The sequence below is a fragment of the Lactuca serriola genome, chromosome 4 (genome assembly GCF_051521515.1).
Source record: "Lactuca serriola cultivar US96UC23 chromosome 4, Lser_US96UC23_V15, whole genome shotgun sequence".
In the NCBI taxonomy this organism is placed as follows: Eukaryota; Viridiplantae; Streptophyta; class Magnoliopsida; order Asterales; family Asteraceae; genus Lactuca; species Lactuca serriola.
The window spans coordinates 326,506,052-326,532,417 of NC_136411.1; the positions used below are offsets into that span (position 1 = coordinate 326,506,052).

A 26,366-nucleotide genomic window follows, 5' to 3' on the forward strand; every position below is an offset into this window, starting at 1 on the left:
ATTATAGCTATTTTACAGTCTCTTCGTCGACGAGACCGGTTAGATAGTTTTTTAGGATGATGAAGGTGGTTTTCCAATATTGAATGTATATGACCGATCAAAGTTAGTATTTTCGAATGGAGATTTGACTTAAGAAAAATACAACTTAGATATGATGGGTATGGAGTTAAAGTCAATATTATATCGTTTTGTGAGAATGAAATTGAAACAAGTGAGTATATATTTTACTAAACAACTAGATGTGAGATACATGTATTACACGATTTTTTTATTAAAAAAAATAATATATACCTTTTAGCATTACATATTTTTTATTAATAATTTTATATAAATACAAATGCTATAATGAATAAATTAACTATTTCAATATATAAAAAAAAAAAAAAAACTCAAATAAAAACGTACATAATTATAAAATGATGATGATCCCAATGTTGTAAATATTAAATATGAATTAATTAAAACTTGCTAAATATATACAAATAAAATGATAAATAAGTAGGTAATTTAATGTATAATAATAAAAACAACTATTCAAATATTGACACTTATTTTTATGAATACCAAATTTCCAAAAACTTCCTTGAATACAACATTAGTTTCGTATTGGTAAGTTTACCATATTTATCTAAAACTAATATTTGTAATCCATCTTTACTTTTAACTCTCGAAAATGTAACATACAACTAACCATGAGCAAATACCAGTTGTCTAAAAAACAATCCCACCTTCGATAGTGACTGTCATTGACTTTTATTTATTGTCATTGTAAAACATATAGCCAGTGGAAATTGTTGTCTTTGAAATGTGAAATTAATCCTTTTATCCGAAGGCGTTAAAGACATTCTTGGAATAAACTTATAGTTGCCGATATTACTTTAAGACATTATCTCAACTTCTATAACACGTTTACCCAATGCAATAACCCGTAGCCTCGTGCCATTGCATAATCCATATTTCTGATCAATACTCCTAAGTAACATAACTTGAACACCGACTTTTAATACCAACTTATGAATTGATATACCTGGCAGTTTAAGACCATTTAGAACATCAAGCGAGTATAAAGTTTCATCAAAGTCATTATGAACAAAATCTGCATGAGAAAGACTATTTGAACTTAAGTACTATTGTTGAGCTCCTGGAAATAATGCTAACAAATGCTCGTTAATCTCTTGAACAAATTCATTCTTCGATGCAAGTATTGCTCTTTCTTGAAAGTAAATCGGATCCTTGGCATATTCAACAATAGAAGGATAGACAGATTTAATTAATGAACCAATAGGATCAGACGAATCAACAATGAGAATATCATCGAGAATATCAATAATGTCTCGCCATCATTTAAACCACCAACCTTTCCTTCTGCTATATCCAAAATCCATTTTGCAAAAGTCACCATTTTTAAATATCATATGTGAGAACACTTAACATCATGCTTTTTTTTCTTAATGTTAAGACTTTCCAATTTGACCAAATGTAAAAGGAACTTATATATATATATATATATATATATATATATATATATATATATATATATATATATATATATATATATATATATAGAGAGAGAGAGAGAGAGAGAGCTAGGTTCAAATGCTTTTAGCAAGTATTGTGTGCCTAAATGCACCAATGAGAATTCAAGAAATAATAAATCATTAAAGGGTATTGTGGACATTTATACTTTTAATTAAGGAAATCATTTAATTTAAATCTTGCAATTAAGGAAATAAAGTAATATATTTGACCTAGTCTTTTGTGTTCTCATTTATAGGCGTGCATATTGTTCCGTTCCAACCCTAGCACATCTATTTCTTTTTTGCGGCCTTCTTTAGCAACCTGTCGGAGTTGTAGAAGACAACCGGAGAGAAGAAAGGTTAGAAGGTCTAAGGCAGATTACTCGTTTGGTAAGTCTAGTATGTCCCTGTTTCTTATTCTATCTTCTACCTGTCGGAGTTCTAGAAGACAACCAGCGAGAAGAGATGTCCGCTCTTTTTTTGCAACAACTCTTCTGCTTCGTTTTCCCTCCACGAATCGTAAATGGCATCTCAGGTATCATGTTATCTTCTTTATTCAGGTATCATCTTTATTGTGGGTATTTGGAAGAAAGTAGAGTGACAAGGATAGCCCCATAAATTGTCAATTCTCGATTCCAAGCAACTGAGATTTTTATATGGTTTGATTTTTCTCTAAATTCCCAGTTCTTGATTTTAGGTTCGAAGATATAGAAGAATATCATAAACAATGGCATCGCTGTTGGTGGAATTGAAAATATTCTGATTTGCACACCAATTGTTTGTTAATTTGTCTCAGTGAACTTCAATTACTTATTCCAAAATAGGTTTTTTCTTGCTTAATGAGTCACTTTCAGTTAGAAGGAAGCATAGAAAAAAAATGTAAGTTTGTATGGTTCCAGCTCTTGTATCAGGGCCTTATAATGTAAGTAACATTCCTTATTCATGTGTTCAAGTTGATGAGTTTCAGTTTCTCTTATATGGATGCTCTTCTTTCTTACAAAATAATGTTTTCAAATCTTATATGAAAACCAAGTTTCTATGCTTTATTGGGTCTGACATATATTTTTTTTCTTTCGCTTATGGAATACAATTCTAAGTTGTTTGTGCCTTTTTATTTTTCATCAACACAAATTAATTTACTCTTTGAACTTTGTGGTATGCATTCTAAATCAAATATGTTGTTGGAATTTATGTATTCTACCAGAATAAAATCGATGTATTCTGCCAGAATGTATTATATGTATTCTGTCATATTCTATTTATTCTACCAAAATATATTAAGTGATAGTTAATTGCAAGTAACATGTTTTTAACAATTATTCGTTTTTGTTGTATTTGTGATAGGAATGGCTGGAAGAAGGAGTTGAAGACCTTGATATTCTTTTAGAATATGTATAATTATATTAAAATGTATAAGGATTTTAGTCTGTAAGAATATATATGAATTTGTATTTAAGTTCGGATATATAAGAATATATTAGAATGTTTGTTATTTTTCAACATCTGATTCAACAATTTTGTTTTTCATCAATGATATTCTATTAGAATAAAATTCTGAAAGTGCATCATTCTAACAAAATAATATTCTATTAAAATAAAATTCTGAAAGAGCATCATTCTAACAAAAAATATTCTGACAGAATATAATCAGTAAAAATTGAAATTGAATTAATTAAAAAATTCAAATTTTTTTAAATTAGGAGAATTAATCATCCCTAAAAATCCGAAAATTTCCTTTTATAAATGTAGTTAATTGTCCAAAATACCCTTTTGCTAAAAATTGTGTGATTATATGGTACATGTTACCCATTGTAATATCATACACTCTCAAATCATATTAATTGATTAATTTCATCCATTGGTCCAGATCGGTGCATTCTGGCACATAGTACTTAGTAAAAACAAAATAACCTAAGCCTATATATATATATATATATATATATATATATATATATATATATATATATATATATATATATAAAGATTATCAGTAATTCCATAAAAACTATATGCCGAAATGATCCTGCCTCCTATATATATATATATATATATATATATATATATATATATATATATATATATATATATAAAGATTATCAGTAATTCCATTTATAGTATTGATCGATCTACTTACGAAAGAGGAGTCTAGAATGGTCACGTTGGCTTGGTTGTTGGATTTCATAAAAACTATATGCCGAAATCATCCTGCCTCCTGATGTCCTGCCTAGCTAATCCTTATTTGATAGAATAATCAGTATTCACTGGGGTTAATGAAAGATCTATAATTTTTCACCAGATTTCCATAGGGATTAATAAGTTGTAGTATTATAGGTTAATACTCGTTGGGTACATTATTGTCAGTTGGATCGTCAGTAGATTGTTGTTAGTTAGCAGAGCAACTATCTAGGTGATTCATCTCACTATATTATGTATTCTAGTATAAATTTGTGTATTTTAGGATATAGAAATGAATAAAGTAGATCCCATAGTATAGTTTCTATGTGCCTGTATAAGTAGAGTTGAATATGTAGTATTCATGTGTGTGATTGTTGACATGCTTAAAAGTTATTGCGAATTAGTTAAGGGATGATGGCAGAATGACAAAGAGGTTAGGAGCCTATAGGCCCACATATTAACGAAATGGAATGTAGGTCGTAAGTACATATTAACACGTGTTAAAGAAATGACATGTAGGCCGTAAGTACGCATAGACCCATGTTGAAGACAAAATGGTGTGTAGGTTGTATGTCCAAGATACACATATTATTTGTATGCATGTATGTGTATTTTGGTATATGGTATATTGGGGGAACTCACTAAGCCTAGCACTTACCTAGTTGTTATAAATGTTTTTCAGGAAATTCATTAACTCGTGAGAAGGGTAAGGCTTGACTGTATATACATGCATTGGCAATCATGTTTCCACATAATGTAATAAATACTCTGATGTAAATGAATATTGTGAATAAATAAAAATGAAAAAATGCCCTTGAATATCGGGATATTACAATATGCAACAATTTTGTCAGAATACAGCCCCATAAAGTAACAAATGCTTTTTGTCCTCTGTAAAAATAAAGAATATTAAAAAACAAATTATCATTAAAATGATAAGTATAGGTATAAAAAATGAAACCGACTCTAAATCCTCCATTTTGATTGTGAGTTTCTTTTCCTGTTTGTCCTTTGCAGGTTCCAATGGACAGCATTGAAAAACGTTTCCTATAACATTGTAATTTGTTGTGCTGGAAAAATAAAATTTAAATATTTTAATCCATTAAGAATGAGTGTAAGGGAGTGCACTAACCAAATGACATTTTCGATTGGATGGCGTTATCATGAAGTTCTTGGAAGTCTGCAAAAACAAAAGAATATTTTGGCTTAAAAAAACCTATCCATTTAATTCCCTTTGTGGTATACAGGATATATACATTTTGTGTGGACCGTCAACAAACTTTATAACATCTTCATTTAAACGTAATGTGGGTTTATAAATGTAGAAATCACCATATTCTACCAAAGATTAACATTATAGTGATGTAAATGGTTTATCCACATTACATTCAATTTTCATACCCTTAAATAAAAGTAAAAATATTAATTAATAAGCAGTTTTAATAAGGATACAATACCCTTTCGTCCATCAATATCTTTTCAATCATACGGATTTGTTGAGGGTTATTCCAGAAGGGTTGTTTCCATAAATGGATTATTCGAACTTTAATAGTGTTGTCATCATGTGAGAGAGCCAAGTCACTGATCATGATAATCTTGGGGTTTATGATAATATGTACAGGAATATAGTGATAAATCATTAGAAAAACAGAGGTGGTGAAAAAATGAAAAAATGTAGTTGCGTAATGAAAAGATGTAAATTTGAATTATGTTTCTCAATTGGAAAGCATTCAAAAATCAACAATGCACTAACATAACACTCAATAATCATTACATGTAACATCCATAAAAATCATGCCAAATTTAAACTTTTTTAAAACATTTCAAAACCAATGATTATTACAAAACTTGTTTTCAAAATAGTATAATGTCAGAGTATCCCAGAATTAAACATAAAATCATGAAATATGAGGAGCTATACGATCATGCCTTCGCCATCCCGTGATCATTAGAGGTACCCGAAACATAATCAACAACTGTAAGCCCGAAGCTTAGTGAGTTCCCCCAAAATACCAACGATATACAGATATCACCATATCATATAAACAAATACAACATACATAATGAGCCATCAATCTGACTGGACCGCCTCACAGGCCATCAATCTATCTGGACCGCTCTCCAAGCCTTCTGCATGTCTTGATCGCCCCTCAGGGCCTTCAGCCTATCCGGACCACTTGTTGGGCCTTCGGCCTGACTAATTTGCCCTACTCGGGCCTGCAGTCTATCCGGTTTGCCCTGGGTGTCTTGGCCTATAGCACACAGCAGGACCTGCCTCAACCCAATCCCCAAACCAACAATCATGTGCACATAAAATCATATGGTAGCATGTATATAATAGATAATCATACATATCTAACAGATCACTAACATGGCAACCATTCTATAACCAGGATACTAACCTAACAGGTCACTAAGCATATCACCATCCTAACTACCAGGATGTAAATCAATAAACATGTCATGTAATAAACCTGAATACAAATTCGATAAGGGCCAACATTGGTGCCTTCGACCCTGTTATTATAGTGATGACAACTCACCTCGCAAGTAGCTCGAAACGATAGTATCAATCTCCTCCAAATATAGCTCCACATCAATACCTACCAATGGTCCAATTCCATAAATTCCCAAATTACCAAAATGCCCTGCAGAAATCAACTTCGTTAACCCTTGGTCAAAGTCAACTGTCAACAGTCAAGGTCAACAGTCCATGTTGACCCGACTCGTCGAGCACAGCATATTGACTCGTCGAGTTCATCCGGAACTCGCAGAGTCATGTAACCCTACTTGACTCGTCGAGTTTCCAGGCAACTCGCCGAGTTCAAACATGTCCAAATCTCGGGAAAACCCCCCATATGACTCGTCGAGTCACCTAACCGACTCATCGAGTCCATGCAGAAACTCAAAACTAGAAAATCCTCCCTAACTTTCCGATTTGGATTATCTAACTCATCGAGTTCTTGCAATCAATTCCATGTCCAGGAGATTCTAAGCTACTCCAATGCTCCAAACAATAAATCTAGCCTCTTATGGCACGTTTACAATGTAAAATTGTAAGCTTTACGTGCATGCAAGGGCCTACTCATCAAAACCAAGGTAGATAAGGGGTTTAAGAGATGGAGAAAGGCCAAATATTGCCAACTTTGATGCCTTTATGATGATAGTGACCTAGGGAAATCCAGATCTGAAGTTACAACTTCAGATCTTACCCTAACACCCGAAATGATCCCCAAACGTGCTAAAGTTGGCCTTAATCCTAACAAGGAGAGGATCTAGCTAATGAAAAGCCAAGGTAACGACTTGTTACCTCCAAAACGATGCTAAGATGAAATAGGACTCAGATCTACAGCCTCTTCTTATTCCAAGCTCTAGTACTTCAAGCTCTTCTCACCACAATCCGCCTTCAAAGCTTAATATCACACAAAATGAAGAGTAAACAACAATTTAGGGTTTTTGCACTCAAAAGGGGGCTTTAAGGGAGGCTAAGGGGGAAAATGACCCTTAAATAGGGTGCAAAACCCCAGGGATTAGGGTTTTCTCATTCCAGCTCCAACTCGCCGAGTTGGGTCCACCAACTCGTCGAGTTGGTCACTTAAACCATGTGGGTAAACCCGTCCCTACACTATGAGTCAGGGTACCAACTCGTCGAGTAGATCTTATTAGGTGAGCATATAAGTTGTAAAATTATATACCTATGAGTCGGGGTGTTACAATTCTCCCCCACTTGAACTAGACTTCGTCCTCGAAGTCTGCTGTGGCGAATAAATCGGGGTAATGCTCCCGCATCTCAACCTCCGGCTCCCATGTCCACTCGGATCCTCTCTTGTGCTCCCATTGTACCTTTACTAGAGGTACTTCCTTGTTTCACAGAACCTTTGCCTTCCTCTCAAGAGCCGCTATCGGCCTCTCCGCATAGTTCAAGCGCTCGTCGACCCGTATGTCATCCAAGGACACCACCGCGTCCTCATCTAATATGCACTTTCGCAATTGTGACATGTCGAAAGTGTTGTGGATCTGACTAAGCTCCTCTGGTAGCTCTAGTCTATATGCCACCTTGTCAACCCTGGTAATGATCTTGAACGGCCCGATGTATTAGGGAGCCAATTTCCCCCTCTTTCTGAAGCGGATCACACTCTTCCAGGGTGAGACCTTCAGGAGTACCCTGTCACCAACCTGAAACTCTAACTCAGATCGATGTCGGTCGGCGTAGCTCTTCTACTGACTCTATGCGGTCTGCAGTCGTTGTCTGATCTGTTGGATCCACTCAGTAGTTTGCAGAAGTACCTATGTCCATCCCATCACCCTGTGACCGATCTCACACCAACAGACTGGGGTGCGATATCTCCGTCCATACAACAACTCATATGGTAGGGAACCAATACTGGAATGAAGGTTGTTTTTGTAGGAGAACTCTACGAGGGATAGGTAGGAGTCCCAGCTCCCACCTAAGTCAATAATGCAATCTCTCAGCATATCCTTGAGAGTTTGTATGGTCCGCTCACTCTGGCCATCTGTCTGTGGATGATAGGCTGTGCTGAAGTGCAGACGCGTGCACAGTTCCTCGTGGAACTTCTACCAGAAATAGGAGGTGAATCGAACATCGCGATCTGAAACAATAGAGATCGACACCCCACGACGAGCAATGATCTCGCGGATATACAAGTCGGCCAGCTTCTCGGCCGATGAACTCTCCTGTATTGCCAAAAAGTGGGCGCACTTGATCAATCGATCTACGATGAACCAAATAGCGTCGGATCCTTTCGCCGTCCTAGACAGCTTGGTGATAAAATCTATTGTGATTTGTTCCCACTTCCACATGGGGATCTCCAAGGGCTGTAGTTGACCGTGTGGCCTCTGATGCTCGGCCTTGACAATCCGACAGGTCAAGCACCTCTCGACATACCATGCAATCTCCCCTTCATACATGGCTACCAATAACTCAATCGCAAATCCTGGTACATCTTGGTGGCCCCCGGGTGAATAGAGAAGTGAGACTTATGAGCCTCCTCCAAAACAATCTATCTGACCCCACCATACATCGGAACCCAGACCCGACCATAGTGGGTCAATAATCCTCGGCTATCCTACAGAAACCGGGTGTTCTCACCCCTAATCTTCTCAAGTCTCCAGTTCTCCTGACGCATACCCTTTGCCTGAGCCTCCCTTATCAAGCTCACAAGTGGAGAATACACTGATATCCTCATACATGCCACTGGGGTAGAAGACCCAACTGAATTGCGGCTTTGAGCGTCCGTAACCACGTTCACTTTACCTAGGTGGTAAAAGATCTCACAGTCGTAGTCCTTGACTACATCCAGTCACCTCGCTGTCTCATGTTCAGGTTCGGCTGATCCATGATGTATCTCAGGCTCTTGTGGTCCGTGTAAATGGTATAGTGGACCCCGTAGAGGTAATATCTCCAAATCTTGAGGGCAAATACCACCGCTCTCAACTCGAAATCATGAGTAGGGTATCTCGTCTCGTGCGACTTCAGTTGCCGAGACGCGTAGACTATCACCCGTCTTCTCTGCATGAGCACCGCTCCTAGTCCCGTGATAGATGCATCACAAAACAACGCAAAATCCTCGACTCCCTCCAGAAGAGTCAATACTGGAGCCTCGCATAAACATTGTCGGAGGGTCTCAAACGCTCTCTACTACTCGGGGCCCCACCGGAAATCCACCCCTTCCTTGTCAGACGAGTACAGGGTACTGCAATCTTGGAGAAATCATATATGAACCTCCAGTAGTACCCTGCCAATCCCAGAAAGCTCCTGATATCCAAGGGAGACTTCGGAACCTCCCACTGCATAACTGCCTTGATTTTGGCCGAATCGACCAAAATCCCCTCCTAGTTAATGAGGTGTCCAAGGAACTGAACCTATTTTAACCAAAACTCGCACTTCGAGAACTTAGCATATAGTCATTCTCTCCTCAAAACTCCCAATAACTCCCGTAGATGCTCCTCATGCTGCTCTCGGATCTTGGAGTATACCAAGATATCGTCTATAAATACGATGACCGAGCGGTTGAGCATCGGTCTGCAGGCGCGTTGGTGAGCCCAAACGACATCACCGTGAACTCTTAGTGTCCATAATGAGTCTGGAACGCGGTCTTCTCCACATCCTCCTCCCTAACCCTGACCTGATGGTACCTGGACCTCAGGTCTATCTTGGAGAACCAATATGCTCGCTGCAACTGATCAAAAAGATCATCTATCATTGTGAGTGGATAACGGTTCTTCATCGTCAGCTTGTTACTCCCAGTAATCAATGCACATCCGGTATGAACCATCCTTCTTCTTGACGAAGAGTATCGGCGCTCCCCATGGGGAACTTCTCGGACGGACGAACTGCTTTCCCAACAGTTCTTGCAGCTGTGAAGACAACTCCTTCATCTCTGGTGGCACCAACCGGTATGGAGCCTTGGCGATAGGGGCCGCACCTGGCACTAGGTCGATCCTAAACTCGACCTGCCTCTCTAGAGGCACTCCTGGTAACTCCTCCAGGAACATGTCAGCAAACTCCCTGACCATTGGAACCTCTGAAACTGAAATCTAATCTCTGACTCACGTATCCACCATATATGCTAGATAACCCGCACACCCATGCTAAATGTACTGTCGAGCCCTGACAGCTGAACAAAACCCTGATCCTAGTTTGGTACCCTCTCCGTAAACAATCAGTTCTCCCCCACTTAGGGTTTAAACCACCAACCGCTACCCATCGCAGTCAATCATGGCACCAAAGAGATTGGGCCAATCCATGCCCACGATCACACACACATCCCCCATGGGAATTGGAATCAAGTCAATCGAAAAAGATACCCTGAAAATCTCTAACACGCAGCCTCGAGGGACTGAAGAACCGGAGACTCCGTGTTCGTTGGTGATAGAGACTCGCAACGGACACTCTAGCTCTCCCCCTAGCAACCCGAACTCCTTACTGAATGTTTGAGAAACAAACGACCGAGTCACCTCCGAGTCAAATAATACTAGGGCAGGTAAGGAGTTCACTAAAAATGTACCTAATCATAGGCACAACATATAAGCATAAAACATATATAATCAATAAGATAGGGGATAGAAATATACCAGCAACCACGTCTGGCGTTGCCCTGGCCTCTTCTGCTGTAAGTTGGAAGGCGTGTCCTTGAGCCCTCGAGGGCGCTACTCGACCCTGAATCCCATCAGTAATCCTCAGTGTAGCCGGCTTTGGAGCCTGCACCGGCCTGGAAGCGAGTTATGGACAATTGGTTTTCACGTGACCAACTTGATGACAATGGTAGCAGATCCTCATATCCTGAACTGGGGCTGTCTGGCAACAATCCCTCGGAAAATGCCCCTCCAGGCCGCATTTGCAGCACCTGCTACCAGATCTACAAACCCCCGAGTGTCCCTTCCCACACTTGCCACAAGTGCGGCCCTGTTGTCCCCCTGACCTAGAATCAGAGTCTTAAACCACTTCTATGTCGGTTGTGACTGTGTCGGGGCCTGTCGCTGCTCCCTCAACTGCAACTTAATCTCCAACACACGTCGCCTAGTGGCCTCCTGTAACTCCATCAAGGTATCATACCGCTGAGTAACAACAAACTGACGGATGTCAGTCTTGAGCATGTTCAGATAACGTGTCATCTGAGCCTGTTTAGAAGCAAACTCCGGGCAGAACATCTCCCTCTCTGTGAACATGCAGGTGATCTATGTCACCGTCTCACCATCCTGTCTCAAATCCAGAAACTCTTGAGCTAACCGCTCCCGCTGGACCCGTGGAATGTAGCGAGCGCGAAACATATCCTGAGACCGCTCCCAAGTAACTGCGGCTCACTGATCATTAGAATATGATCCAGTCTTCAATCCCTAGCAGTCCTTTGCCCCAGACCTTAACAGGTTCAGGGCACATCTGACCTTCTGGTCAGTAGGACATGAACACGTGAAGAAACACCCCTCCACGTTAGATAACCACCTCATGGCTTTGATGGGGTCCTGAGTCCCATCAAAAGTAGGGGGTTTCATGTTGTCGAAGTCCTGATACTGAAAAGCCTGACTGACTCCTACCCCTGCCGCCATTACAGCCGTTGTGGCTGCTGCGACAGCCGCCTGAGTGAGGGCTGCATAACGATCATTGAAATACTCTAACATGGCGGTCTTGATAGACCCAAACATTTCCGGTAACTGAGCCCAAAACATCACAACCACCTCATCATGCAGGATCTCCCAGATCCTAGCATCCATCTTGTCTGGCCCCATTTGGCCGATAGTCTTGGGCACTGGGGGTTCCTCTTGTCTGCCGTCTCCTAATCCTGACCCGGGTCCAGTCACAAATCGTCGAGTAACCAACATGCTGAAAAATTAACCAGGAAGATATTATATATTCCATATAACAATTTGGGAACCAACCCCCAACAAAAACCTAGGGGTTGCGACTTCCTTGCTACATGTATGGATCCTATGCTTTCAGTAGTACAGGCCCATACTACCTTCCACACCTACCCATATTTGTCTCAAGTATCATCACAACGCGCTACAACTAACGTAATCATGTCATGTACTCAATCCTCACTCCTAGAAGAAGGCTAAATATCTCATAACTAGTGGATTCATCCCAAACAAACCATCCATGAAACTTCCACCAACCCTGCAGCACTCGTGTATTCTAACCATACATAACGTTGGACCCCATAGACATCCAAATACTCAGTCCTACTCTAAGCCCACAACCAAACAAGGAATAGGAAATAAAGCTAAACCAAACATTCTCAGGCTATAAGATCTTAATTATGTACGGCCGTGATGTATACACTAAGCAACTACAGTAATGATGTCAATTTCATATACAGAAAAACCCTAGGCTATCGGGCATCACTATAATTAGGCAATTCTATCATGCAATTCCTGAAGATCCCTAGCCTAGTACTAACATGTTGTTCTAACATATCACATAAATCAAATAATCTGTAAGGTATTTTGGGGTCTATCCGCGAGCTCCAACCGATCGTACACTTGAATCCTCCTTTATTATTTTGAAAACATTTTAAGAAAATCATTTTAAAATCTTGTCCTCAGTTTGAGACTGGAGACACGTGAGTGTTTCCTCTAATTCACTCAAACCAAGGCTCTGATACCAACTTGTAACATCCATAAAAATCATGCCAAATTTAAACTTTTTTAAAACATTTCAAAACCAATGATTATTACAAAACTTGTTTTCAAAATAGTATAATGTTAGAGTATCTCAGAATCAAACATAAAATATAATGAGCCTTCCCGCGATCATCAAAGGTACCTGAAACATAATCAACAACTGTAAACCCGAAGCTTAGTGAGTTCCCTCAAAATACCAACGACTTACAGATATAACCATATCATATAAATAAATATAGCATGCATAATGAGCCACCGGTCTGACTGGACCACCTCACAAGCCATCAGTCTATCTAGACCACTCTCTGAGCCTTCGACACGTCTGGACCGCCCCTTAGGGCCTTCAGCCTATCTGGATCGCTCGCCGGGCCTTCGGCTTGACTAATTTGCCTTTCCCGGGCCTACAGTCTATCCGGTCCGCCCTGGGTGTCTTGTTCTACAGCACATAGCAGCACCTGCCTCAACCTAATCCCCAAACCAACAATCATGTGCACATAAAATCATACGCTAGGATGTATATAACTGATAATCATACGGATCTAATAGATCACTAACATGGAAACCATCCTATAACCATGATACCAACATAACAGGTCACTAAGCATATCACCATCCTAACTACCAGGATGTAAATTGATAAACATAGCATGCAATAAACCCAGATACAAATCCAATAAGGGCCGACATTGGTGCCTTCGACCCTTTTAGTATAGTGAGGACAACTCACCTCGCAAGTAGCTCGAAACGATAGTATCAACCTCCTCCAAATATAGCTCCACACAAATACTACCAATGGTCCAATTCCATAAATTCCCAAATTACCAAAATGCCCCTCAAAAATCAACTTAGTCAACCCTTGGTCAAAGTCAACTATCAACAATCCATGGTGACTCGACTCGTTGAGTGCAACATACTGACTCGTCGAGTTCATCCAGAACTCACAGAGCCATGAAACCCTAGCTGACTCGTTGAGTTTCTAGGTAACTTGTCGAGTTCAAACATGTCCAAATGTCGAGAAAACCCCCCATATGACTCGTCGAGTCGCCTAACTGACTCGCCGAGTCCATGCAGAAACTCAGAACAAGAAAACCCTCCCCAACTCACCGAGTTGGATTATCCGACTTATCAAGTTCATGCAATCCATTCGATGTCCGGACGAGTCTAAGCTACTCCAATGCTCCAAACAGTAGATCTAGCCTCCTAGGGAACGTTTGCCACGTAATGTTGCAAACTTTATGGGCATGTAAGGCCCTACTCATCAAAACCAAGGTAGATAAGGGGTTTAAGGGATGGAGAAAGGCCAAACCTTGCCAACTTTGATGCCTTTATGAAAATAGAGACCTAAGGAATTCAATATATGAAGTTACAACTTCGGATCTTACCCAACAACCGATATGATCCCCAAACATGCTAAACTTGGCCTTAATCCTAACAAGGAGAAGATCTAGCTAATGAAAAGCCAAGGTAACAACTTATTACTATTTGGTTATGAGAAAAACACCAATCCTATAGTGCATATGTAAACCCTAAAGCTTTGGATATAGGTTTTACTAATTGTACATGCAATAATCATCTAAAGCTTGTAAACCTTAACTCTAGCATACAAAAATCAAAAAATACATCTAATAAACAAGTTAGAATGTTACCTTTGATTGTAACTTGATAATCTTGAACCTTTGAGAGCCTAACATCTCAAATGTGATGCCTTTAATGGATCACAAACACCAAAAACAATTAGAGAATCTTAGAGAGAGGGATAGAGGGAAGAGGCTCAAAAGTCAGTTGGCTATCCTTCTTGGGGTTCAGTGGCTAATTTTGGCTATCCCAAGGGTTCCTTATATAGCTAAGTGGTTAGGGTTTCAGTCAAAACCCTAATCCAGCTGCTTAGTCCTTAAGCAGCCCAAAGGAGCCTTCCAGAAGGCCCCTTGGACGATTTCTATGTGGACTCCCACATAAAATTCATCCATTGCTTCCTCATGGATCCTAAGCCCAACTTTGTAACTATCTTATAATTATAGTATCAATCCCCTTGATTAAATTAATCTCTTTTGACCACAAAATTAATTCTTGACCAATATTAATTAAACAATATGATTTCTCTTTTAATATATTATTCATATAATATATTAATAAACCATAATATACTCTTTCTCAATTATTCATCCAGTCAAGTTGCTTTGGTGAAGGCAACCCAAAAGGACCATGCTACAGCCGGGTCAAGTACATACAAAATATAGTTATGAGTTTAGACACCTAATCCAATGGTCACCTCCAAAACCATGCTAAGATGAAATAGGACTCAGATCCACAACCTCTTCTTGTTCCAAGCTCTAGTACTTGAAGTTCTTCTCACCACAATCCACCTTCAAAGCTTAATATCACACAAAATGAAGAGTAAACGGCGATTTAGGGTTTTTGGATTCAAAAGGGGGCTGTAAGGGAGGCTAAGGGAGCAAATGACCATTAAATATGGTGCAAAACCCCGGGGATTAGAGTTTTCTCATTCCAGCTCCAACTCATCGAGTTAGGTCCACCAACTTGTCGAGTTGGTCACTTAAACCACGTGGCTAAAACCGTCCCTACACGACAATTCGGGGCACCAACTCGTCGAGTAGATCTTATTAGGTGAGCATAAAAGTTGTAAAATTATATACCTGAGAGTCGGAGTGTTACATTACAAGCGGGACAAAAACTAATGTAGGGGTAAAATAGTAAGAAATGTACAAATTAAATGTACTTTTAAATTGTATTAACCATAATTAAATAAAAATATATGTAAGTAACGGCATGAAAACATAATTTTACCAAATTCAGGGAATGGATGTCATATAAGACAAGTAACCAGAAACTATGGTGAAAATAGAGCACTTCAAAATATGATAAAAGAGATATTTTAGACGGAACTAATTTTATACATTTAGTATTCATAATTCATCTGTTACTATCTTTAATTATAGTTTACATAATTGGTATTCTTTATCGTATTCAACTTTAATAACCTTTAATTTCTATGTTCTGTAAATGAAGACAAAATATTTGAACTATTTTATTCTAATAGATTACATATGTTAAAAAACAGTTCATCTACAAACTTTGATTGCCAAATAAATAATTTAAAAAAATGACCATTTTACTTAACTGTAACAATAAACAGCAAAGTAACAACAAAGAACACATTAACAACTATAATACTTGCAATAGAAATAAGGGAAAATGACTGTTAAAGGTAATTAACTGTTGCGTTTGTACTTATTTGGTCCTTTTTCTTTTTTTGTATTCAATATACCATCGAACTTGTTGTTGGCGTTTACCATAGCCCTTTTGACCGGCTTTTGACCTGTGATAGCCGGTCAAAGGGTTATGGTGAACACAAACAACAAGTTCGATGGTATATTGAGTACAAAAAAAAGGAAAGGGACCAAATGAGAACAAACGCAACAGTTGGTTACCCTCCTGATTAATTTTCCCTTTACTCATTTACAACAAATCTCACATCATCTCCTACTGATATTAATGACTTTATGAGATTCATTCTTGCTTATCTTCAAAACATAACCTACCAAAGGACATTATTCATACATGTACAACTTTGTAATGCACTTGAATATTTATTAGGGAAATCTTGACTAAGCAGGCGCATTTCAAGACTACATTTACATTTCCAATCAAATGATTTATCGTATCATGGATTCTAGACAAGTCTACAAACAAGTGGATTCACAAGTGCTGTGATTTTTTAGTTTACTTAGCTTTAAGATCGAACTCATGGGATAAGATACAACATCAATATGTACAATATTATGGTGATGTGTCTACAAAAGCAGCATGATATTGTACATATTGATGGTGTATCTTATCCCATGAGTTCGATCTTAAATCTAAGTAAACTAAAAAATCACAACACTTGTGATTCCACTCATTTGTAGACTTGTCTAGAATCCATGATATGATAAATCATTTGATTGCAAATGTAAATGTAGTCATGAAATGCGCCTGCTTAGTCAAGATTCCCCTAATAAATATTCAAGTGCATTACAAAGTTGTACATGCATGAATAATGTCCTTTCATGAGTTATGTTTTGAAGAGAAGCAATAATGAATCTCATAGTCATTAATTTCAGTAGGAGATGACGTGGGATTTGCTGTAAATGAGTAAAGAGAAAATGAATCAGGAGGGTAACCAACTGTTGCGTTTGTTCTCATTTGGCCCCTTTCCTTTTTTTTTGAACTCAATATACCATCGAACTTGTTGTTTGTGTTCACCATAACCCTTTGACCGGCTATCACAGGTCAAAAGCCGGTCAAAAGGGCTATGGTAAACACCAACAACAAGTTCGATGGTATATTGAATACAAAAAAAAGGACCAAATGAGTACAAACGCAAAAGTTAATTACCCTCAAGAGTCATTTCCCATAGAAATAATTAAAAATAGGATGCTATTTTACATGAATGGATGCCATATTAAACTAATGTAGGGGTAAAATAGTAAAAAAAATGTATAACAAACAACACAAGCAGTCAGTTAAACACATTCAAAACCAATAAAATAAAGACAAAAGACTAATTAGATTGCTAACTTTGTGTTCATCATTTAGGAAGGCTTAAAACATCATAATTTCAGTAACACAACATCCAATAAGCATTAAAATCAGGACAAAAACTAAATTAAGGGTAAAATAGTCCAAGAGACCAATTCGAGAGAGAGAGAGAGAGAGAGAATGTTTTATGCATAATAATTTATGCCCAGCAGACTAATTCCAATAGGGTAGGATTCCTGTCCATATTAATGTCTTTAAGTAAAAAGAATGCAAATAAAAAAAATATGTAAATCAGATGCATTCCATGTGAAAATCTATTTATTTGAGGTAATCGAACACCATATATGCATTACAAATCAACAAGTTTCGAATATTATAGTACATGAGAATTCGACCAATGCATTGAATATATAGGATTGATACATAAACTGAGCACATAAAATATAATCAGATACTTTACAGCAGAAATTAATCAATAATGCAAAATGTTTTTGCTAACCTTATGAAGATGGTATTGTATTCGACTATACAAAGTAAAACTTTCAAGAAACTATGATAATAACTGAATGAGATTATATATATATATATATATATATATATATATATATATATATATATATATATATATATATATATATATATATATATATATATATATATATATATATATATACTAGCCGTTTACCCGCGCAAAGCGGCGGACGACAAATAGTTTGTTTCGACAATTAATTTCTTTTCGATGGAGAATGATTATTTTCAATTCAATCATTAGTTTGTTTTAGGAAACATGTCATATTAAAAATAAAGAAAAATCATGAAATGATCAAATTATAGGGTGTTAAGTATTTATTTGGATGAAAAAGATCTGGTCAAAACCTTGGAATAGAGGATTTATAGGAGTTTGTTTAAATTTTAATATTATTTTATTAGTGATTAGTTGTACAATTAGCTTAATGATTTGGACGTCTTAAAAAAAATATTATTATTTTATTCAATCTAGTTTTAGAAATAGTGGGATTTGTTTTATAAGATAGTAAAGATATATATATATATATATATATATATATATATATATATATATATATATATATATATATATATATATATATATATATATTGAAAAGGATATCAATAAATCAATAAATATCACATTGTTTTGAATTCTTTGATTTGAATTTCTAAAATTATGAAATCTTATACAATATTAGCTATGAATCAAATAATATATGAAGCGTACGATTAAAAAAAAAGAACTATATTTTTGTTTTTCAATTATGTTGAGCTTTATTTGAATTCAATACATTCTATTTACAAATTACTTGACCATTAAAAGGAGTTAATCAAGTTTAATATTTAGTCAACTTCGATTATTTTTTATATTAAGAAAAGGAAAAAAAAATTCAGAATTTCCCAAATGAAAAAAAAAAAATCATGTTGACATTTTAAATAACCTATAGGATAAGCGGCAAAAACATTCTAACTCATTAGAGTAGATGAGATGTTATTTTGGCTGCATTTTATTTTATTTATGGATATGGAAATGTATTTAGCTTTGGTGTTAAATCAAACAACAAAAGAAAGAAGTTTGCGCTCATAGTTGTCAAACTAATTTTTAGGGAACTTAGTCCATAGATTGATAAGCTCAATCACTTTTGGGCTTTTGGCCCATCAAGCTAAATAAAATAAAACAAAATGAAAAGTAATTATTTTAATCACACTAAATTAAACGAATGGTCCCTACTCCCTATGATCTGGAGTAATTTATTAGTTTGCATAATTTGTCTTTTGAACTCGTAAGGTTTTTATATTTTTTTCGCATTTGGTCTCTTTTTTATTTAAAAATAATATTTTTTCATTGATTTTTTTAATTTATTTAAATAAACACACGCTCAACCTCAATTTCATCTCATCTTACCTTACCTTACATACCCCACTTTATTTAAATAAATAAAAAAATGAAGGACAAATTAGTATTTTTAGGTAAGATAAAGACGAAATGCGAAAAAAAAAAACTATAAGAACCTTCCAAATTAACAAAATAAGTTAGGGATCGAACATACAAATTACCACAAACTATAGGGACTATTCGTATAATTTACTCATTTAATTATGGAAAAGACTTTCCATTAAAAAAAGACGTGATATATTAAGAGGTAAATAGGATAAATATGAAAATACAAATTTTTATATATTTGAAGGCATTTTTAGATTTTTTTTCAAGAAAAATCTACTTTATGAAAATAAATTAGTTTAAAAAGCCGATATCTACTATAAAAAAAGAATTTAAATTTATTTTATGTTTTATTTTTATTTATTTTTACTCATATAAATTAACAACATATGGAATTTATTTATTATCCTTTTAATCTTGATACTTGTTTTGATCTATTAATAAGAAAAAAAGAAAGATACCAAATTGTTTATAGTACTGTCACACATAAATGAAATAAAAAAATAGTTTAAAATAGATTAAATTCGCCATTTAAAAAGAAAATAAATAAAATTAAATGGTAACAATAAAAGAAGGATTTGCAAAAATATATTTTTAGTTTTATATCATTTTTTCTTTTGTTTGGCGGGGTGACTGATAAAGTTGTAACCCTCCTTTGACCTAATCGAGCCTCATCGATCACTCTGGTGACTGCTGCCATATTTCTCCGAAGCCAAAAACCCTTCTCCGGTGGTCGCCTCCTTTAACACTCAGCCATCACGCAGGTTAGCCATCTGCCCTTACATTCGCACACAACTAGTTCTAAATCCATTTCAACCCGAAGTTTTCAAAACAACTTCATCTTTCCCCCTTTTTTCCTCATTTGATTGTTGGTAGCTTGTTCTTTGTGAAATTCATTCGTAAACTAGGGCACCGACCGAAAGTGCTCACAAAATCTTATTTCACTTGCTTATAGTAGATTCCTGTCCAAATTTAAGGCATTTTTCACGTTTTAAGAAAATTTCCCTCTGTTATTTGATTCGAAGGTGTATATTCGTAAACTAGGGCACCGACTGAAAGTGTTATTTGATTCGAGGTGGTTCTCAAGTTTTAAAAACACATACCTGCGTTGTTTGCTTCAAATGACTTTAAATCTAGCAAAAATACCAACTAGAGTTTGGCTTCTGATTTCAAAAGGGTCGAGTTTCATTTGTAGTGTTCATATGGATTTCATGCTTATTTGACAGAAAAATTGCTAATTGTATAAAGTTCCATAGAGGTATAATCTAATCTAGAATGTGTATCAACAAAGAATTACTATGAACTTCAACATTTGGCTAAAAGTACATGCATTTGTGTAAACGCATGTGTAAGTATGTGGGGTTTATGAGTTCATATAATGTGGCTTACTGTTTTGTTGGATTATTTTTCTGTTATGCTCAGTTTGATTAGCAGAAGATATGATCAAAAGGAGGTTTTACAAGCAAGAACATGGGGATAAAGATGTCCCTTCAGATTCTTCATCATCTTCAGAATCTGAACTGGATGCAGAAGCATCAGTAGATACAGATGAAGAAGAAGAAGAAAATAATGACAACATGGTCATGGAATCAAGAAAGAAAGACCATCATTCCTCCTCATCTTCTGGTATATTATTATTACATTTCACTTGATGATTTTGTAAATCATCAAATTAATTTCTTACAAAATCTTGTTTTTTAGGATATGAAAGCGAAGATGGGTCAGCAGATGAAGCTACCCTTGACTCTTCAGGTTGAGTTATTTGTACTTAGTTTATATAATTATATTTCAACTGTTACAAAGTTTGTTCCTTTATTCAATTCTTTTGAATTATATGACAGGTTTACTCACAAATGATGATGTCATTAGCTGCCCACTGTCTTCTGAAAACAATTTAGATATGAATAACACACACAATATCAACAAAGAGGCAATCAAAAGTGATCTTCTTGATTGTGTCTTGAAAAGTAAATCGGTTTTCAAGTGCAAGTTATGCCCAAGAATCGTTTGTCTAACAGAAGAAACATTAAAGGCTCATCTCCAATCCAAGGTTTATAAAATATAAACAACTTGAGTTTTGTTTTTTTTTTTTAAAATCAATTTATGCAAGAAAATGTTTTAAATCTTTTAGTTATTAATGTAGAGGCATAGTCGATCTGTGAAACTATTGAAGGAAGGAAGGCTTAAGATGATGCTAGATAGTGATGGAGAAATAGAAGGAGAAACTCATCAAGAAAGACATGCTGCAACTTTAGCTCTTGCAATGGTTTGTAATTTGTTATTTGTTATGTGATTATTGCGAATATTGTTTTGATATGTGGGTCCCATTTGGGTTTTCTTTTATAGAAAGTTGACAAATTTTGAATTATGGTATAGTCAAAGAAGAATGAAGGACAAGATTTGAAGAAAAATAAAGGGAGACAGAGACAGAGGAAGAGATTAAAGAAGGTAAATTACTTTGTTTTATTTCTTATGAATTATGATTTTGGAAATTAAAAGTTAAGCAAAATTGGTTGTTATTTTTGGGTGTAGAAGGAGACTGACAATTTGGTGCCTGCAAAAACAAAAAAATCGGCTAAAAAGAGGCGTAAAAGTGATGTTTGAAGAGAGTGGAATGAAATGAGTTTTTTTTTGTGGAAGTTGAGGATAGTTTACAGAAGAAAAAAAAATACAATGTTGGTTTTGTTTTTTTCTAATGTTTGTTGGTTTTCGGTTTTGCTAATCGAAATATAATCCATTAAATTTTATGTATCATGTTGCTTTTGGTTCTAACAATGAGAAGTGAAACTGGTTTGTTTTGTTAAATTTATACACCTTTTGCATATATATATATATATATATATATATATATATATATATATATATATATATATATATATATATATATATATATAGACCTAACAAACATGTTGTGTCAGGTTTGCTATGTATTGAAATAGTAAATAGGTTGAGAGAGTTCAACCATAATTGATCTGTTTACTTATCATGTCAACCAGTTTATTTTCGTGTCTTATTGAAATATGACGTGTCATATGAATGGGGTGTTTGGGATTGCATTTGAAAAGTGCTTATTTGCTGTTTGGCAACTCAAAAGCACTTTTCAAAATAGTTTTTTTCATAAGGTTCAATAAGCGTTTTTTAATAAAAATGTAAAATGTGGCTTTTTGAAACAGCTTATGGCTTTTCAACTAAAATAACTTCAAAAAACAATTTTTAAGCCAAACACTTTTTAACTTATTGATTTTTTTCACTATAAAAGCTTATCCAAACACTTTAAAAAACTTTTTTTTACCACCACTATAAGCAAATAAACACTTTTATCTAAAAGCATTTTTCTAGTTCAAAAAGCACTCCCAAACATCCCCGAAGTAGAAACAATAAACAATAAACATATTAAAAGAGTGGAAAGGGAAAGGAAAAAAAAAGTAGTAGCTGGGAGATGGAATGGCTAAAATAAACAATAAACATATTAAAAGAGTGTAAAGGGAAAGGGGAAAAAAAGTAGTAGTTGGGAGATGGAATGGCTAAATCCATAGTAGGTTTAGAAGGTAAAATGGAAATAGGAGTTTGGGAGTCGGAGGGTGGGATCTTGAGGAGAAGGGAGTGGTCGATGTGACTTTGTAGTTTGAGAGAAAAAAATAAATTAAAAATGAAGTATTAACCTATAAGATAAGTCATTTGCACATTACCAATTTAACTATGACCCCCAAAAAAAATTTACATATAGTTTTAATTTTGGATCTTTCTAGTTTACACAGAGATTACAAAAAAGCTTTTATATAAATAAACGGATCACTTTCGAGTCATATTTGAATTGAAATTCCCAATCATAATTTTACATCTTTAGTTTTTGTGTTGTGTTTAGTCAAGCCGTTTAATTAAAACGAGTTGAAATATCTTAACAAAACTCGTTTATTTCGTTATGGGTTAATGTGTCGTGTCAGTTTTTGCCATTTAATATTTCAAGTTAATCTTGATAAAGGTTTAGAAGCATGGAAAAATGCTCAAATACATAATAAAAAAATAATCATAAAATATTATATATGTTAGGCAATATTAAAATACCAATCAAACTTTAATGGCCATAATTACAAATAAGCATTCATGAGCATTTTTTTTCTTCAGTTTTATTTAATCGCAAATGTATTAAAACACTAACAAGACACTAGAAAAAATATACAATAAAAAACATTATAAGTTATAAGTAATGTAAGAAAAACTATAAGAAGAATATTGATAGAAGATCTATGTTTAATCCAGTTAAACGCAACTAATTGAATATCATTCGTCGCCTTCAAGGAAGAACATCTCTGGTTGAAAACCAAGACATTACGAGAATTCCAAATAGTTCACACCACCGAATACAATAGAGCCAACCTTAGGTGTCTCATTTTCTTACTTTGGATCGAGGCCTTCAAGATAGTAAGAAACTCCTCTATATTGTCAGGGTCCGATGAAAGAATGTCACACCACCCAGTAACAAGTTAAGAACAATTCCTCTAATCACCAAGTTGATAGAGACCATAATCTTGTTGAAGATCAACTGCCAAACAAAACAATTGATCTTGACCGGCACCCAGTTAACCCATTTAAAACCACGCAACAAGCGAACATCTTCCAACTTTTAAATCATTAAAAGCCGCAATGAATGGACTGAAAAAATCCTCGAGGCATCCGTCCGCGATTGCCATGTATATGCAGCAATTGGCAAATTGAAAGTAGCAACAAGCATTTCCAAAATTTCTAGCTGCAATGCCTCCATTCCTCTTCTCAGATTTCTTTGCCACATCCCTTAAAAGCAGTCACCTGATCACCGAAAAACCTCTTCGAAACCTTGCTATTTTTGTTTACCTCAAGCTTATATAACTTTGGAAAAGAATATTTTAAAATAACATCACCACACTACCCATCTTTTTAAAAGTGGGTATGTTTTCCGTTTCCTAAAATCCTAAAAAACAAGTCATCAAGAGATAAATCTCATTCTCCAAGATCTTATTTGGTAAATAGATAACCAAGTACCTAGGATACTATATTTAGCAAAATAGGCTTCTTATCCATACATTTTGTATTGTTTAGAGACTTAATACAAGAAGCCTAAAGCGAGCTAGATTCAACTTTTAAATGCCACCACCATTTTGCAAGGAGAGCAATGTTTAAAGAACTAAGACTTCCAACACCAAGACATCCTTTATGTTTAGGCTTTGTCACCAAATCCCAAGAAACCCAATGAATCTTCCTTTTATTGTCAACACCTCCCCATAGGAATTTCCTTCTAATTCCTTCCAGTATCTCAATAATCTTCTTGGGTGCTTTAATAAGAGAAAAAAATAAAGGGGAGGCTCCCCAAAACGGACTTAACCAGAGTGAGTCTACCACCAAACAAAAGGTTTATACCTTTCCACATGGACAACTTGGAATTAAACTTATCCACAATCGACTTCCAATGCTTAGCAAGCTTCATGTTTTCACCAATACGGAGACCAAGGTAAGTCAAAGGAAACTCCACGCGCTCACAATGTAAAATGCTAGCAAGACGACTAATATCCAAACTATCCACCCTAATTCCAAACACCTTACTCTTGAGAAGATTGATTCTCAAACTGAATGCAAGATAGAAGCATCTAAAAATTCTATTTAAATTAATAAGATTGATCTTATACCATTCACCCACAAAGGTGACATCATCCACATACATGAGGTGTGACAAGTAAGGGCCATCATGAGGTAAAGAGATACCTTGAAAGATATGGCAATTGCAAGCTTCTTTTAGAGAGACACTATGACCTTCTATTGCAATGATGAAGAGAAAGGGTGAAAGAGGATCTCGTTGCCTCACACCCCTCTTAATAGGAAATTCATTTGTGGGGGGTTCATTAACAAGAATGGAAACTCTATTGGAAGAAAGACACCATTTTATCCAATTCCACAATTTACCTCCAAAATCCATTTGCTGCAAAATAGAATCCAAGTACATCTAATTGAGAGAGTCGTAGCGAAAACAATCAAGAGATTTAACTAAGAGGACATGCATACTAGTTATAGCAATATTATTTAAAAAACAACAAAAGAAAGAACTACTCACCTCTTGATTGCTTGATTGTGATCTCATGACCGCCAGTTCGTTGCTATGGATGAAGGATCCAACGTAGCACCCCTCTACTGGAATTTGATCCACAACACAAAAAACAAAAGGAAGAAACCCAAACTAGGGTTTATACGAAAATATCAAACCCAAACTAGGGTTTAACCAATTAAACCATTGAATAACATTTGTTACAAAAATATCTTTGATGCGCGTGTACAGTCCGACTGAGCTCTTCTCATGAATAACCTACAAAATGTTTAATCCACAAATGTAAGCTTTATGCTTAGTGAATTCTCCAGTATACCACATATTCCATCATACATATAATGCTTCCACATACAAAGCTTTCGGCTATAGCCCCAACCTGCGAAATCCCTTATCAACATGCATAAAGCATACATAACAATCATATATAAAATAAGAGGTCTACTCCAACCCCGAGTGAGTGATATGGGCCAAATCATAGTCTCACAATCACGTATTTCCATATGCCAAATAATGGTATTCCTTGCCATTGTTAGGGGCCAAATACTAGTCTTTGATAAAAGTGTTAGAGGTCAAATCTTGGTCTTTCAAAAAATTCATAAAGTCATATGTAGCCAGGGATAAGATAGACACTTGAATAGATGTTCCACCTGAGAGTGAACAATCAGAAAAGAACACCGCAATAAGGCATTAGACCAAGAGTTCTCTGGCTATCCAACTTAAACTACATAGAACCCAATTTATCATTACCACATAATCATGTAACATAAACACATAACATATACTAGCATATTACATACCCTTGGCAACTAGCCCCCTAGTTATCCTGCAATTAACCACTTCTCAATTAAGTCCTTCATTGGTCAGTCATACATAATCTTGATAACTAGCCTACCACAGTTATCCTAACCAAAAACAACTCCTAACAGTAACATACGATCCATAGGAAAGATCCTACCGGTATAATCATATC

At 35.8% G+C, this 26,366-nt stretch overlaps 2 protein-coding genes across 2 annotated transcripts; one reads left to right on the plus strand and one right to left on the minus strand.

The window, feature by feature from the left end:
* Positions 1 to 19,948: 19,948 nt before the first annotated feature.
* LOC145097410 (stress response protein) lies at positions 19,949 to 22,128 on the plus strand. Its single transcript, XM_079034960.1, has 7 exons — positions 19,949 to 20,087; positions 20,746 to 20,949; positions 21,025 to 21,075; positions 21,165 to 21,373; positions 21,467 to 21,589; positions 21,700 to 21,771; positions 21,856 to 22,128. Exons 2-7 carry the CDS (start codon positions 20,763 to 20,765, stop codon positions 21,925 to 21,927), a joined length of 714 nt encoding a protein of 237 aa, XP_078891086.1. The 5' UTR covers positions 19,949 to 20,087; positions 20,746 to 20,762; the 3' UTR covers positions 21,928 to 22,128.
* Positions 22,129 to 24,417: 2,289 nt separating this feature from the next.
* On the minus strand, positions 24,418 to 25,297 carry LOC145099577 (uncharacterized). Its single transcript, XM_079037130.1, has 3 exons — positions 24,984 to 25,297; positions 24,718 to 24,923; positions 24,418 to 24,632 (listed from the first exon to the last, which is right to left on the minus strand). Exons 1-3 carry the CDS (start codon positions 25,295 to 25,297, stop codon positions 24,418 to 24,420), a joined length of 735 nt encoding a protein of 244 aa, XP_078893256.1.
* Positions 25,298 to 26,366: the final 1,069 nt, after the last annotated feature.